This window comes from Aythya ferina (assembly GCF_964211825.1).
Source record: "Aythya ferina genome assembly, chromosome: 3".
Lineage (NCBI taxonomy): Eukaryota > Metazoa > Chordata > Aves > Anseriformes > Anatidae > Aythya > Aythya ferina.
The window spans coordinates 58,102,028-58,115,921 of record NC_140298.1 but is presented as its reverse complement, the minus strand read 5'-3'; the positions used below and the strand labels follow the sequence as shown (position 1 = coordinate 58,115,921).

At 34.7% G+C, this 13,894-nt stretch overlaps 1 protein-coding gene across 17 annotated transcripts in view; it reads right to left on the bottom strand.

Moving 5' to 3' along the window:
- Positions 1-1,445: 1,445 nt before the first annotated feature.
- REPS1 (RALBP1 associated Eps domain containing 1) overlaps positions 1,446-13,894 on the bottom strand; it is a 65,392-nt gene continuing 52,943 nt past the window's right edge. For 9 of the 17 annotated variants that reach the window (XM_084513801.1, XM_084513806.1, XM_084513791.1 and 6 more), the window contains 8 exons: positions 10,847-10,919; positions 8,484-8,602; positions 7,678-7,742; positions 6,210-6,395; positions 5,290-5,385; positions 4,595-4,743; positions 3,866-3,971; positions 1,446-2,794 (listed from right to left, as the gene is read on the bottom strand). In XM_084513801.1, coding sequence (XP_084369927.1) covers positions 2,726-2,794; positions 3,866-3,971; positions 4,595-4,743; positions 5,290-5,385; positions 6,210-6,395; positions 7,678-7,742; positions 8,484-8,602; positions 10,847-10,919 — 863 coding nt within the window. In that variant the 3' untranslated portion in view covers positions 1,446-2,725. The remainder of the gene's footprint in view (positions 2,795-3,865; positions 3,972-4,594; positions 4,744-5,289; positions 5,386-6,209; positions 6,396-7,677; positions 7,743-8,483; positions 8,603-10,846; positions 10,920-13,894) is intronic. The other 8 variants (XM_084513800.1, XM_084513792.1, XM_084513803.1 and 5 more) reach the window with 5 other exon arrangements.

Genomic DNA, 13,894 nt, shown 5'->3' with positions numbered 1-13,894 from the left:
ATTCACACATGCAATACAGAGAGCATCTCTCTTGAACTGAACATAATTCCTTGCCCAGAAGAGCTTACAGTCTAAGATCATAAAAAATAACACATCAAGTAGTTGGACCAAGATAAAACAAATAGAGCAGACAGGGAAGTGGAAGTAAATATTATAAGGTATTAAAGTTTGGTTACATTACTAATTGAGGTATTTTTTTGAATATCACTGGCAGTGATGTTCTTAAAACATAAGTGATTTTTCAGTTAGAAGCTCTTCTGATCAGGAAAAAAATGTTAAACGTACTAAGTGATGCATTAAAAATAAACCATAGAAACCCTTAAAATAGATTTGTTGGCAACATTCAGAAGTGTTCAGTTTGCTTAAATTCTTCACTTAAAACATTATATGACTTATTCTGACAGATATGGATGTCAAAAATTCATACGTACATGTAACATTTGAATACTAAAGGCTTTTTACCCTTAAGCTTAAACAGCAAAATTCTGATTTAGGAATCCTGCTGCTGTAAACATAGGATTAACACTTAAATATCAGTATGAAAAACATGCTACTTTTAAGGTGTATTTAACTTTAAAATAAACCGTACAGACAAGATACAGTTGGTTTAAAATCAACATCCTTTGACTACAGTGAAGTGACCTACTTTAGGCTTTTTCTTGTTTTGCATATCACTGGTTATATCTTTTTTTTCTTCTTCTTCTTCAAGGCTTACACCTAATCTACTAACTGACACAATATACTTAAAATGTAAACTTCGTGCTCATTTAACTACCCATTTTTACATTCAAGTAGAAAATATCTTTTCATGCAACTGTGACTTGTTTTTCATACCAGGGAATCTTGCTTTGGATTAACATGTATGTCATCTGTAACACTTCCATGACATTTGAAAAGATGTTGGAATAATTATAGTAATAAAAATTAACCACTCTGTAACCAAACCCAGAAACACTTCATTTTTACTGTAACAGCATATCCAGCAGAAAAATCTGACTTGAGCTGTTCTCTTGTAACAGAATCAAATATTAAGAGAATTTCATTTAAGCATAAAAGTGAGACAGTGAAGATAAGTATTGCTAACAGGCAATCCATTTAGTTTTAATTCTGAAAAGTACTCTCAAAGAAATTAACTGGAAATGCAGACTAAAGAACTGTACAATTCTTCCACCCAAGTCAGTACCAGCATTTACTTTTTAAAAGTTACAGCTACATTTAATTTGCTCACAGGAGGATACAAAAGGAGTATAGCCATAGATTACCAAGAGAATTTAATCACTTCTGACCAACAGCTAAAAAAAATTGAAGAAAGAAAATGGTCAAGGGAGTACCAACTATTTCTTGTACATGCCACAAAATTACAAAAAGTTTCCTGCACACCTGTAATAATCCCCTCCCCCTATTTGAATGAGTTTCAATTCCCAGGTAAAGATGAATCAACAAAATTAAAATATTGTGCTGTTTTATTGGTGTAAAAATCACACAATTGCTAGTTCTGATTCTGCAGAGATACATCCATGCAGTTAAACATCTATGATCCCACAGCCAGAAGAAGCCATTAAATAGAATATCTGCTGTTAGTCAGCAATTAATGCAAATTTACATATGAGATCAAAAGGTGTGTATCATACAATATACAACAAATCCTAATACAGTACATCAACCTGAATAGCAGGATACACTCGGGGAACTCTGTTAATAGTGAAGCCTGTCTATATGCCAGAGAAATAAGGCCTGGAAACAAGATGACAGAAGGTACCCCAGAATTCCTAAGAAGCAAACTGTTCTTTTTTTTTTTTTTTTTTTAGATTTATTTATTTTTTGCTGGGAATTAGAAGTTCACAGAGGTATTGACACATTACTTGACAATACATTTTGTTATAGTGAAGACTGGTGGATGTGATCTGTTATTAAAAGGTAATGTGTGAAACATGCAATTACAGGTGGTGCTTAGGAAATGTGCAATTATGTTGGGGATTTACACCCAACTCTTCACAAAAAAAGAGGACTGAAAAAGGTCTGTTGGAGAGACTACCAATTGTACCATAAGTCTTTATGTGCATGCGGCTGAATCAGGGTCATGGATGGATAAATGTAACAGCTGGCAATCTGTGGTTACATACTCTGCAATGTATGCAACAAACACAAACCCAAATCCGTTTGATATGGTGAACAGCCTGCAAGAACTCTGTCAACCTGTGTAAGTCGGTTTTATTGCAAAGGGGCAGGCTTTCTAGGATTGTGAACAACTTACAAATTGTGAAAGGCAGTTTGGGAGGTACTATTGGCTGATGACACATTATTAGATTTTCTCTTTTCTGGCACAATAAAATAAATGCCACAGCAAAAGAAGAGTTTACATGCTTAAAGTCAACTGATAAGCAATCCTCTTCTGCACAGATGTTTCAACAGGGAAAAAAGGAAACCACTAAGAAGTTCCAGTTGGAAATTTTGGCGACAAACTTTGCAAACTCAAGTTCAACAAAAATCACGGATGCCCACAGAAAACGATGTAAGAGGCAGTGTCACATTCAAGGAAAAAGTTTTTTTTTTTCTGTACTGAAATTAAAATACTTAAATACAAAAGTGGACATATTGACAAAAGAGAACCACAACATTTAATGTAGAATAGAGTGCACTGAGCTAGATGCATGGATCTTTAAATAGGATCTTTAAACCAATACCCCTTTCAAAATTAGTAAATTCACAGTTAACGGCAGTAGGCTTAGAGGTGAGAGAAAGGTCGAAGTTGTTCCAGTTGGACTTCCAGAGAGATTCTCTCTTCAAGAACATCCTACAAAAGAAATATTTTCTACCGACTGTCCACAGAGAATTAACATTAAAAGTTCCCTCATGTGACCAAAGCTGCTAAATGTCAGCTTCAGTTTTAAAGAACTAATATTCAGATCTCCTCTAAGAACGTGGAGACCTTTTCCCATAATCTGAATAGACGACTAGGTAGTTAGTACACAAGCAAAGAATCAGTACTTTGCTCAAAAGTGTGGCTACTTAGTATTTCTCCACTTCTTTCAAGTCACCCCAAACTATGAAGTTGAAACTAGCTGCAAATCTAACATTTTCAAATAAAGTATAAAATGTTTTTTTTTTTTTTTTTTTTTTAAAAAAAGATGAGAAACAGACAATTTTCCCTCTTACCTGACTTAGGCAGCTTTACTTTCTTTAAGACAGTAACAAACGACACTTGATCGTTTGTTTTTTTTTTTTGAACTGCCTATCTTCCAGTCTAGACAGTACCGCTTCATGTTTACATTAAGTTTGATTAACTTGGTAATTAAAATTAGACGTAAGGTAAGAAGGATGGCAAAAGATGTTAAGAAAAATGGTGCCATGGTGCCTACAGACAAATTCAAAAAGATAACAGCTGACCTAGATAAATGGATGGCTGCAGCTCTTCTTATTGAGCTGCAAGCTTTGTATCCCATATATGTACGCATATATTTGCTTAGAAAATATTATTTTAATAAGACTAAGGTTTTCTTTTTCCTTCAGAAGAAAGCAAGCCACTTCATCTGCTTTTCTCAATACTGTTTTCAAAGTATCTGATGACCACAACAGCTACCCTAGATTATATTAACTTAAGGTTTCTGCAATTTTTGTGAAGTCAAAAGCAAATAAATGCATTGAAAAACATATTTAGTAGTAACAAGTGTCCTCTGTAATTTCAAAAATTCTATCAAAACTAGGTATATTCTGTGATCTATAAAAACAACTAAATATTTTATGCTGATATCTTCTACTCCTTTCCCCTCTATTAGTCATTGGTTTGCAGAAATGCCAACTACTGTGCATCACTGACATCTTGCCTTCTTGTGATTTTTTTAAATAATAAAGATTACTATATTACCTTTAGTTGCTGCTGAAGTTCACTATTCAATCTGGCCAAAACAGTGTTGGTTTCCTTGTTACGTCTGATTGATGCCTGAATTGCCTTCTTGTCCTTCCCAACAGATCTGAAAATATATTAGAAGTATTTTATTTCATTACTTAACTGAATACTTCATTTACACTTCTAAAAAATGAACAGAATACTCTTTTCAGAATTTTGAACTTGTTGTAGTGTTAATTTCCCCTCTTTTGCCTGGTTCAATTAATCTTGTTTGTCTGTGCAGAAGTCACATATACTTGGTTTCAAGGAAACAGCAAGAAGCACATTTTAGAAACTTCTCGTAACTACTTTTCCGAAGTCCCAACATACAGTAGCATCACATTCATTTACCTCAAAGAGACTAATGTAATAGCCTACTTTTGTGCTAGGGACAGAAAGACTAGATTTTGGACTGTTAATAGTAACTATTACTTAAAATGAAGTAATGCATCTTAATACTTCCACCACTTGTTTCCAACATACTCGCAGAAGTTAGGGGTTCACACTCCAAAACTCAAGATCTCTACAAGGTCTCCCAGTAAGCAGGGGCTTTGGGATGATCTCATAAAATCAAAACTCCTTAAGCTGTTACATAAATTTAATTCAAACACATTGAAGTTGCTTGCAGTTCCTAGAACAGAAAGTGTGTATTGCTGTTTAAATGTAAACTTCCCAATAATAGATGTATTTATACACTTCTTGGGTTACCTAGGAATAGATGGCTGTGAAGCAAGAACAGCAGCTATGACACCTGTTTTCTGTGTATGTTCCTCAGCTTCAGGTCTTAGCTCATCTTCTGATTTTAATCTTCTACGAATAGGCTTTGGTGGTGGAGCAAGTGGGGTAGTGCCTTTACCCTGAAGGGGAAAACACAGCCTATTAATTCTCAGAAACTGCTTTTTAACTTCGATTTATGACATGCTAATTTGTGTTACATACTTCTAGAACCAGTTACTTGGCTAACTGAATTAACAATCACGTTTTCTGATGGACATGTAACTGCATCTTCCTATTGTATAGATAAAAAAAAAAATAAGAACTCTAGCTGACAACTAGATTTGTATAGCTGACAAATACACGAGTGCACCCTTTCCTTTCCCTCTAACAATTATGTTTTTATACCATAAAAGAGCTACTGTTACAAAGATTTGCATGAAAAGCTTTGTTCTATTTCAAGCATTTGAACACTTGCAAATATCTTAATTTTCTGCTGTCTTGAGAGTGATGCTAATCATGAACACCTTATGATGCAGTAATTCATCATACATGTGCCTATTTCAAACAAATAATGGGTCTAATAAAATTGGGTTAAGTGCATAAAGTTGGTGTAATAAATCAAAACAAGCGTGAAATTTCATATACAGCAGACAACTGTGCTCTCCTTCCAATTTTATATTGCATACCGCACTAGAGGGGACATTAGCAGATGATTTCTCTTCGACTCTTCCATCTGCTTTGGCAACTCTAAGAGAACTTGCAGAATCAGAGGGCTTTTCGACCTAAAGGGATATTAAACTACATTTAGAAAATTAATGCTTAACAAGCACTTGATTCAGCAACAACTGGAATAAACAGAAGTATGCTGTGTTTCTTGTATAAGAACACAGTTAACGTTTCAATTAATAATTGAAGTCGTCTTTAGAGACATAGGCTGGAATACAGTAAAAATATGTGCTTTGGAGCAAAACCATCTAAAACTATCTTGGTCACATTGTTCTGACCTGGAAGCAGCTCACAAAAAAGGCACACAGTCAGGAAACCTCAGCTTTTCAGCTGTCCTATGTCATGTAGTAGGAAATGAGGCTCTGTAAACATCTCAATCTATTGTAGAAATATGTTAAAGCTCTATTCACTTCAGCTGTTTGTCCAATGATATTGAACAAAACCAAATTACTGGGGTTTTAGAAGATGTTTAAAATACTTGATAGTTGTTTCATTTACTAGGACCTACTGTCTACTTTAAAACTTACTATTTGGTAAGTCATTTGGAAGGCTGGCAAGAATAAGCAGAAGAGAGGTTTTGCCTGTGCTATGTCTTAAATGTACAAATAATTATGTTTGTGCCCATATATGCTAATAATTACCAAATCTTTTGAATTACAACGAAGAATTGAGAGGAAAGCAAGTTCTTCTGCCTAGGTGTTTGGTGTTTAAAGAAGCACAGCCATCCATAATATAAGCGCTTTCTAGCAAGGGACAGGCATCACACAACCACAAAAAAACAAACAAACAAACCACTGGTTCAAACAGCAAAAGTAGGTTTTAACAAAATCTCCTAAACTGTTGGTGGCATTAAACAATTGACATTTTCATTCCCACTCACCTGCAAGACTTCTGAGTGTGTTTCAATTTCATCTTCTTCCTCCTTGTTTACAGCTGATGCAGCAAACACCTCAAATTGACTGAAGTCTGCAAAATTTGGCTGCTCTGGTATTTGTTGAGGTGAGGTACTGGTATGAGCTATTAGGCCTTCAGCATCTACTGGGCGATGCACATGAGGACCTGCACCCTGCAATAAAGGAACAAAAATACTTAGTAACAATGCTCTTAACAGTTACCCAATGCTCAACAGTTACTCGATACAGACTCTTGCAAAACAACAGTTTGTGACAGAACATTAAATATTACTTGCGTTTTCAATCAAAGATTTATGTCCTGTCAGTAGAACAAAGTGCATCTTGTCTAAAACACGAACAGACCACTCTGTGTGGTTAGGAAAACAGAAACAGTTAATGGAAAAGGAAGCTCAGTCCTGTGGATGAGACCAAAGACGCATGGTAGGACTATCTAGACTCACTGGACAGCACATACGTTTCAGTTAGACATCTTAATCTAGTTCCTATAGGGGAAAAAAACATGATGATGTGATCAAACTCTATGGAATGTCTGTCATCGTACCCTCTTTCCTTCCTAATAATTTGAGAATCAATTGTCTCACTTCAAGAAGTTTGATGAAAACAGAAAGCCAAGCAGGAAATGGATGTTACACATATTTCAAGAAAGGAAAACACTGTACCACCAATTCAGACATTGCTGCCTATCAGAGAAAGCATACGGGAGAGCACTATTAAATATTTCCACTGCAAAATCAGTTTCAAACAAAATAGAAAAACAGGGTAACTACAAGGCCTTATTTCTGTTGTTTGTGGTCTTCTACATATGGCTCAAAAATAATTGCTGTTGAAAAACAACTCAAAAGAGATTCTACCTGTCCATGTCAGATCTGCAGAACAGTTGAAGGATTCAGCTGTTTGAGACAAAAAGAGTTTTTGCAGGATTTTCTACCAAATCAGCTAACTGAACTGACTCAGATTGAGACTGTAAAAATGACCAAGTTTATGACAAGGGAAGTAGTGGAAACATGCCTTTTGGAGCAGACATGTTCTGTTAAAAACTATTACTGGGTTAAAGTCATGGATGTAAACAAAAGCATTTATTTTGAAGAACTGTAGAAGATCTCCCAGTGGCTATACAGGCACAGGTAAAGAAGCGTGAAAGTGTAACATTTCTCTCTTTATTACAACTCAGAGCTCCAAAGCTGTTCAGTTCTTCTTCCTCTACTTGAATTCTTTCACATAGTTCCACCAGAAGCAATTCTTTATCCAGGAAAGGCTAATATTTGGCTGTAAGTTTGACCTTTCACATCATTCACACTGCAGTGGTTTCAAAAAAGATCAGTTATTACTGCTCATTTTAGAGGGAAGTTAAAATTCGGAGTTAGATAAAAATAGTACTAAATAGTACTGTCCAGTGCATCAGGTTAGAGTATGACTTTTCAAAAGGGACATCACCTGCGAAGGCTGTGGTCTTGGAGGCACTGCGGGAGGATAGGCAACAACTCCAGCCTGTTGCTGTCCTGTAAGAGGAATCACATATAGCTAAGGTTGTTACTTTTCAAATTACACGGTATCTAATTTTTTGACTGGTCAAAAAATGAAGAAATACAAACTTTGCCTACATATAAATCAGTCATTTAGAACCACTACTGTAATGCCAACTTTCAAATTTGCAAATAAAAAAAAAACACAAGGAATCGGAGCATGTGTCTTGTCCTCTGCTCCCGTTCAAAGTATTCAGTCATACTTTCCTGATCTGCTTTTTCTTTTACTCCCATTATATACTGTTAACATTTCCCCCTTTTTTGTGATCCCAAGCTGAAATGTACTGACAAATCATAAGTACAATAAGAACTCTTAACAACAGTACCAAAAATGACCTTTAATCATTTCATTGAGACGCTTAACACTCATCTTTAACATATCCAATACCAAAATAACTCCTCTTGAAAATTTACTCGCAGAAGCTATCCACTGCACATGGATACACTACCAAAATGTTATTTCCAGACTTCACTTCTCACATTTGTCCAAAGGGCTACAATGGCATCACTTCTATGATTCAAATTTAGTCTTAAGTTACTTGTTTAAGCAAAGCGTTGTACAGATTTCAATACAAGCTAAGAGTAGCAATATTTTCAGCTTTTTCATTCAGAAGCAGTGTTTTAAAAACTTATTCTAAATCCCTCTTCAGAGGAAAAAAGAAGAAATGGTCTGCATCAGAAGTACGTGCTAAAAAATAAAATATACTAGGTATTGACCTGGGGTAACTGAAAAGGATCTGTTCATATCTAAAGATGACGATCGAGAATGAGAAGGATGAGGCCTTGGTGGGGGTGGTGGTGGCGCGGTGTTATCTGGAGACGTTCCTGAATGTGATCTGCAAAACATAAAGCTGCCTAAAATCACTTTAGAGCCACAACAAAACTAAAATTCAAAATTTATTCTAAATATTTAATTAACAAGTAAAGGTTGACAGATGAAAAAGAGCCTGATGATTACCATTGATTTTGAAGAGTGCAAAATCAGTTTTAAAATTCTAGTATCCTTTGATTTCAAGATTGTTTTTCTATTTATACTTAAATCTCCATTTTCTAGATTATTCTTATATTACTACTAGTAATTTATCTTTAGGAAACCAATAGTTTCTCATAAACAACCCAAACGATGATAGTTCAGGAATACAGAATCTTAAATATGGTAATTTCATCCAGGTGGTAGTCACTTCGATTGTCAAAGTATGTAAAATGTACTCAACATCCTAATTAAACTTAAGTTTAATGTCCTTGAAGAAGAGTATGTTTCTGTTGGATCTGCCTGCAGATATATAAGGTTTAAGGAGCATCACAGCATACAAGATTCTAGTTCTTTGCTAGAGATTTTCCCAATCTCTACACTTGGTAGCATCTTCAGAAATTTTAACTTATTCTTAGGTATGATCACCATCTAGTGGATGTATGTTGCAAGTTCATCAAACACGCAGTTTAGAAAGGCATGAGGAACTTGAGGGGGATACTGGGATTTATTGCATACAATATTTTTGTGCAGCTTCCATTTAAAAACAGTTTGCTTAAACTTCCTTGCTCCATCTTGAGCAAGACAGATTTATTAAATCACTCATATGATACAGCTACAATTTTATTCAACTCATATGTAAGCGATAAAATCTTTTCTGAATGACTGACTTCTGTAACATTTTTCTATAAGCGAAATAGAACTAGGAGAGGAAACAGGTACTGGAGGTTCCCATAGGTTTCATACAAAACTTGAAATTCCTGATCATATTAAGTCAGGCAGAAAATCAAACTATCTCAATAGAAAAAAATGCTTTCTTAATATACTCTCCAGAAGGATACTTCTGTAAATTGTGTAAACTTCAAGTCTGAAGACAATGAAGAATTAAGGGCACAAGTAGGATAAAAAGAAGGGAGAGAGGTTTTCAAACACTCCTGACACACAGTGTCACGTAAGTATCATTATCTGACACAGCCTTGATTTTACTTTTTGAAAATACAAAAAGTACTCTGGACTTAGGGTAGCGTTAAGGACAATGTCATCTTTATAGATAAAGTTGCAATTGGTATAAATGGAAGGAAGTAGAACTGGGCGTGGACATGGCCAGATTTGTCAGTTCTAGATCAAAACTACCCATGCCAGAAAGTGGCAGCTCATCAGAAAGCTCCACTCATCTACACAAATCAGCAAGAGAACCCTACCCAAAATCAGAGATGAAAAGAACATGGAAAACAAACAATAAGCCATCATCTTGATAGTGTAAAAATATACAAAATCAGGACAGAGTCTGCTTTTTTATTTTCCCCATTTTCCCCATTAAGTAACAATGGGGCAGAAAAGTTTTCAAGCTGCTGTACTGAGAGGTAACTGCAAATCTTTCTTTGGTACTGAAGTCACTCCAATTATTTTTGTTTTGAAACTCACCTCTGAAATGAATTGTAAGGTGTTTAATGGCATAGCTGGTTTTTATCCTATTCAGGTACAGATTTAATGGGGACAATTAGCACCAGCTGGTACAGCACATTCTCTTATGTCATACAATGCAGTTGCTGGTTATATGATTGCATAACTTCACCCAGCCCCTTAATTTGTGTTGGGCCTGTACCTGGCTTTCATTTTATAGAAGCCTATTATCAAAACAGATCAAGTTACTGCCAGGATTTTTTTAAACAACAACAAAAAAAACCCTCTTGCAGTACGTAATCACAAGGTTCTTCTCCATTAATGCCTAATGGATGTTTTTAAAGATACCAAAAATTGGTTTCAAGCAACATTATGATCACCTGTGTTTACATTCCCTTGTATTTAAGGAGAAAGTATTTTCAAGATTTCAGACTGCACCTGGCTAATCCCAAACAACTCTTTAGATTGCACTTTTTTTTTTTTTTTTTAAATTTGTTTTCCACATTAACATGAACAGCATACATTTTAATATGTTAAAATACAGACTGCTTCCACATTTCCGACTACTGAAGTAATAGTTTATCTGGCTGCCATTTCATAAGCAAGCTGACAAAAAAAAAAAAAAAACAAACAAAAAACAAAAAACAGAAGCTCAGAACAGGCTTCTTTAATCAATTCTTATTTTTTCAGTCATTACTCTACTGACCGTTGCCGCGTTACACTGCTTCCAATTTGCTCTGGATCTGAAGTATAGGAGTCCGAACTGCTGTAACCATCTGCTGGTAAAAGGAAGTACAAAGTTTCATATTCATTTTGCACAATCAATATATTCCAACAGATACAGATAATATATTGTATTTAAAATATTAAATGTAAATTTCCCGAGCATAGCTCTAAAACAACTTGACATTCCAACACTGTAACAATTTAGTCAACAGAAGTAAAGGACACCCAGAAAAATGAACAAGTAGAACATGTGATTGTAAAAGCACCGAAAGTCTGTCACTAACCTTAGAAGTCAGGCAAAGCAAAAGATATGTACAGTACACAGAAAAACTATATAGTTTTGTTACTACTGTAACTTCTGTACCTTCAAGGCTAGTAGTCAGCTCTGTTTTGGACTAAATATATATATATTATATATATATAAATATAAATATATATATATATTTATTTATTTATTTTTAACTGTTCATCTTTTGGTTAAGCCTACCTATAAAAATGAAAGATTCTATTACAGCATTGTTCAGACAGTTTTCTTAAGCTCACCCTTAGCCTTAAAAGCTGTCAAACGCCAACTATTCTCATCAGAAATTAGTCTCACCAAAATCACAAAATTGGCATGGAACAAATGTTGACAAAAAAATGGCTGTCAAGGATTAATTTGGGATGATTCCAGAACACCTGGTGAAGCACAACGTAGGGTGGGTAAACAGGAAAAAATGTGACTCACACAATCAGCTACCAGTAAAGAGAAAATTCTACATAAAACTATAATAATTTTTCTGGATTACTTAGTCTCAAACGATTACTTTAACGTCTGAGGACAATGAAGTTTTCAAAAGTGTCAAGATGCATGGAACGAACCCAGACATGAGAATCCTGCACAGCTAACTTTCCTATTCATTAAGGCACCTTCTTACCTGTTCCTTTTTTTTCTTGAAATTGGAGGTACACTGATCTAGTGAAATTGGCTTGACACCTTCACCATGCACAGCAAATTGAATAATACCTTATTTCACCTTAATTTCAGATTAGAAGTTATTTTGAGATCTAAATGAGATCTAAAGAAAATTAAAAAAAATACCTAGATACACAGTCTTAAAAAAAAAAAAACAGAATTTGTGGCTATGTGATGGTATTTAAGTTTCCAAGGATCAACTGAGAAAATTAAGCTTAAAGCAGAAGTCAGCTATGCAGTTAATGAAGTGATCTTTCTCCAGACATCTCTACTAGCGTATATATTTTTGGAGCCATTCATGTAATATAACCTAGTAAAATATGTATAATCAATCCCACTTCTAAGGAGGGAAGAGCAAGACCTTCTGGATCAAGAACTTTTACATTATTTCAATATGAAACTACTGGGTTTCCACTTCCAGTATAAGGAGTATTTTTGAAGTGATTTCAAAGCTATTTGGAGTAAACAATTTTAATGATTACATAATGCAAAGGATTAGTCACTCAGCAAATGTAATCTTCACATATTGGCTAGTCCTAACTCATGTACCTGAACACAATCTTAAATAGAAGGGAATCCTTTGTGAGCATTACCAGTTACTTAAGTATGATAATGAGGTAAAGTTCCTATCAGGAATGATACAGGGACTTCTGCAGTGTTATTTTTCTCAAGAGTGGTTTCTGCTCTTCCATGCTAGTAGTGCAAGTTAGTCTCCAGCTTTGCTGGTATTTCATTATGAAGGGAGTTAATTTAGACTATCTTTCCCTTCTGACTGCAGTATTCCATTATCTTGTTTACGTAATTTAACAGGATTTTAAAATAACATTCACAAACTTGTCCTTTATGACATACTGAAGTAGTATGTTGCTTTAAAGTTAAAACAAACTGTGAAAACAGTAATTATTTTTGCTGCTTTTATTTTTACTTGCATAGCAACAGTTTCAACACTGTGGGTGCCAGGCAATCAGATGAATTAGTTTCTCCAGTTATCACTAAGCTTTTTTATTCTCTTCTCCTTTGTTCCAAAACACTTCACTTGCAAAGAAAAATAACAGCGCAGTGTCTATGCCTAATGACTTTTCTTATATCATGCAATAGAGAAGCTTTTCCTTGCTTCCTGGATTAAGTTTGAGGTGCTCTTTACAAACTAATCACTTCTACGCTAAATTACTCTTGATGCAATAACTGAAAAATTGAGACAAAATAGAACTCTCTCAATACCAAGCTGATGCTCATAAATCTCCATCGATTTCTCAACTTCAAATACTATTTTAATATCTTGATCCTTGAACAGCAGAATAAGTGAAGTAAAACAACTAATGTTCATTTAAATTTTGATCAATAAACCACTGAAAAATCTGTACTCTTCTGTACAATGCTAGAAAACGAATGTGAACCTAGCAACAGAATATTCTTATTTAAGAATATCCATTTATAAGAAAACATTTCCAAAACAGTAATATTTAAAAAAAACAACAGAGAAATACTTCTTCAAAATATAATTGAAACTTATTTTTAAATGGATTCTGGCACAGATAAACACCAATAAGCAAATAAAGCAAACACTGAAAAATGAGATCAGCCCAGTAACTGAAGGAAATACATTACAGACTTTGTCACTGACTTAGCACAGAAGTTAGTGAGATAGTATTAATGCATGACTCCAGAGAACCTTGAAAAAAATAACTATCAGGACAGTAAATCTGCAAAAGAAAATCTTGGGATTGACAAAAAAGTATCAGATTTTCAATACAAAGAAGTATCAGAAATTCAGTTTCTAGGGGGTAGCTTACGTTAAACAATTTCTTCAGGTTTCACCCAAATGGTGTTAACCACAACCACGCTTACAAAACTGACAATAGCCATTTCTTTCAGTAAAAGAATGGGCATCCCTTAACTCAGTTTGAGAAACTACAGAGTGGCCTTTGTTATGCCAAAACCAGGTGTATTTCAGTCTTCCTCTCAGGGAAGAATCCTTCCTGGTATAACAAAAATTACAGAAGTAATTGTACAATTACAAATGTTAAACTATACTCAGGTAATGGAGTATGAAAGGAGTCTCAGAACTTAGAT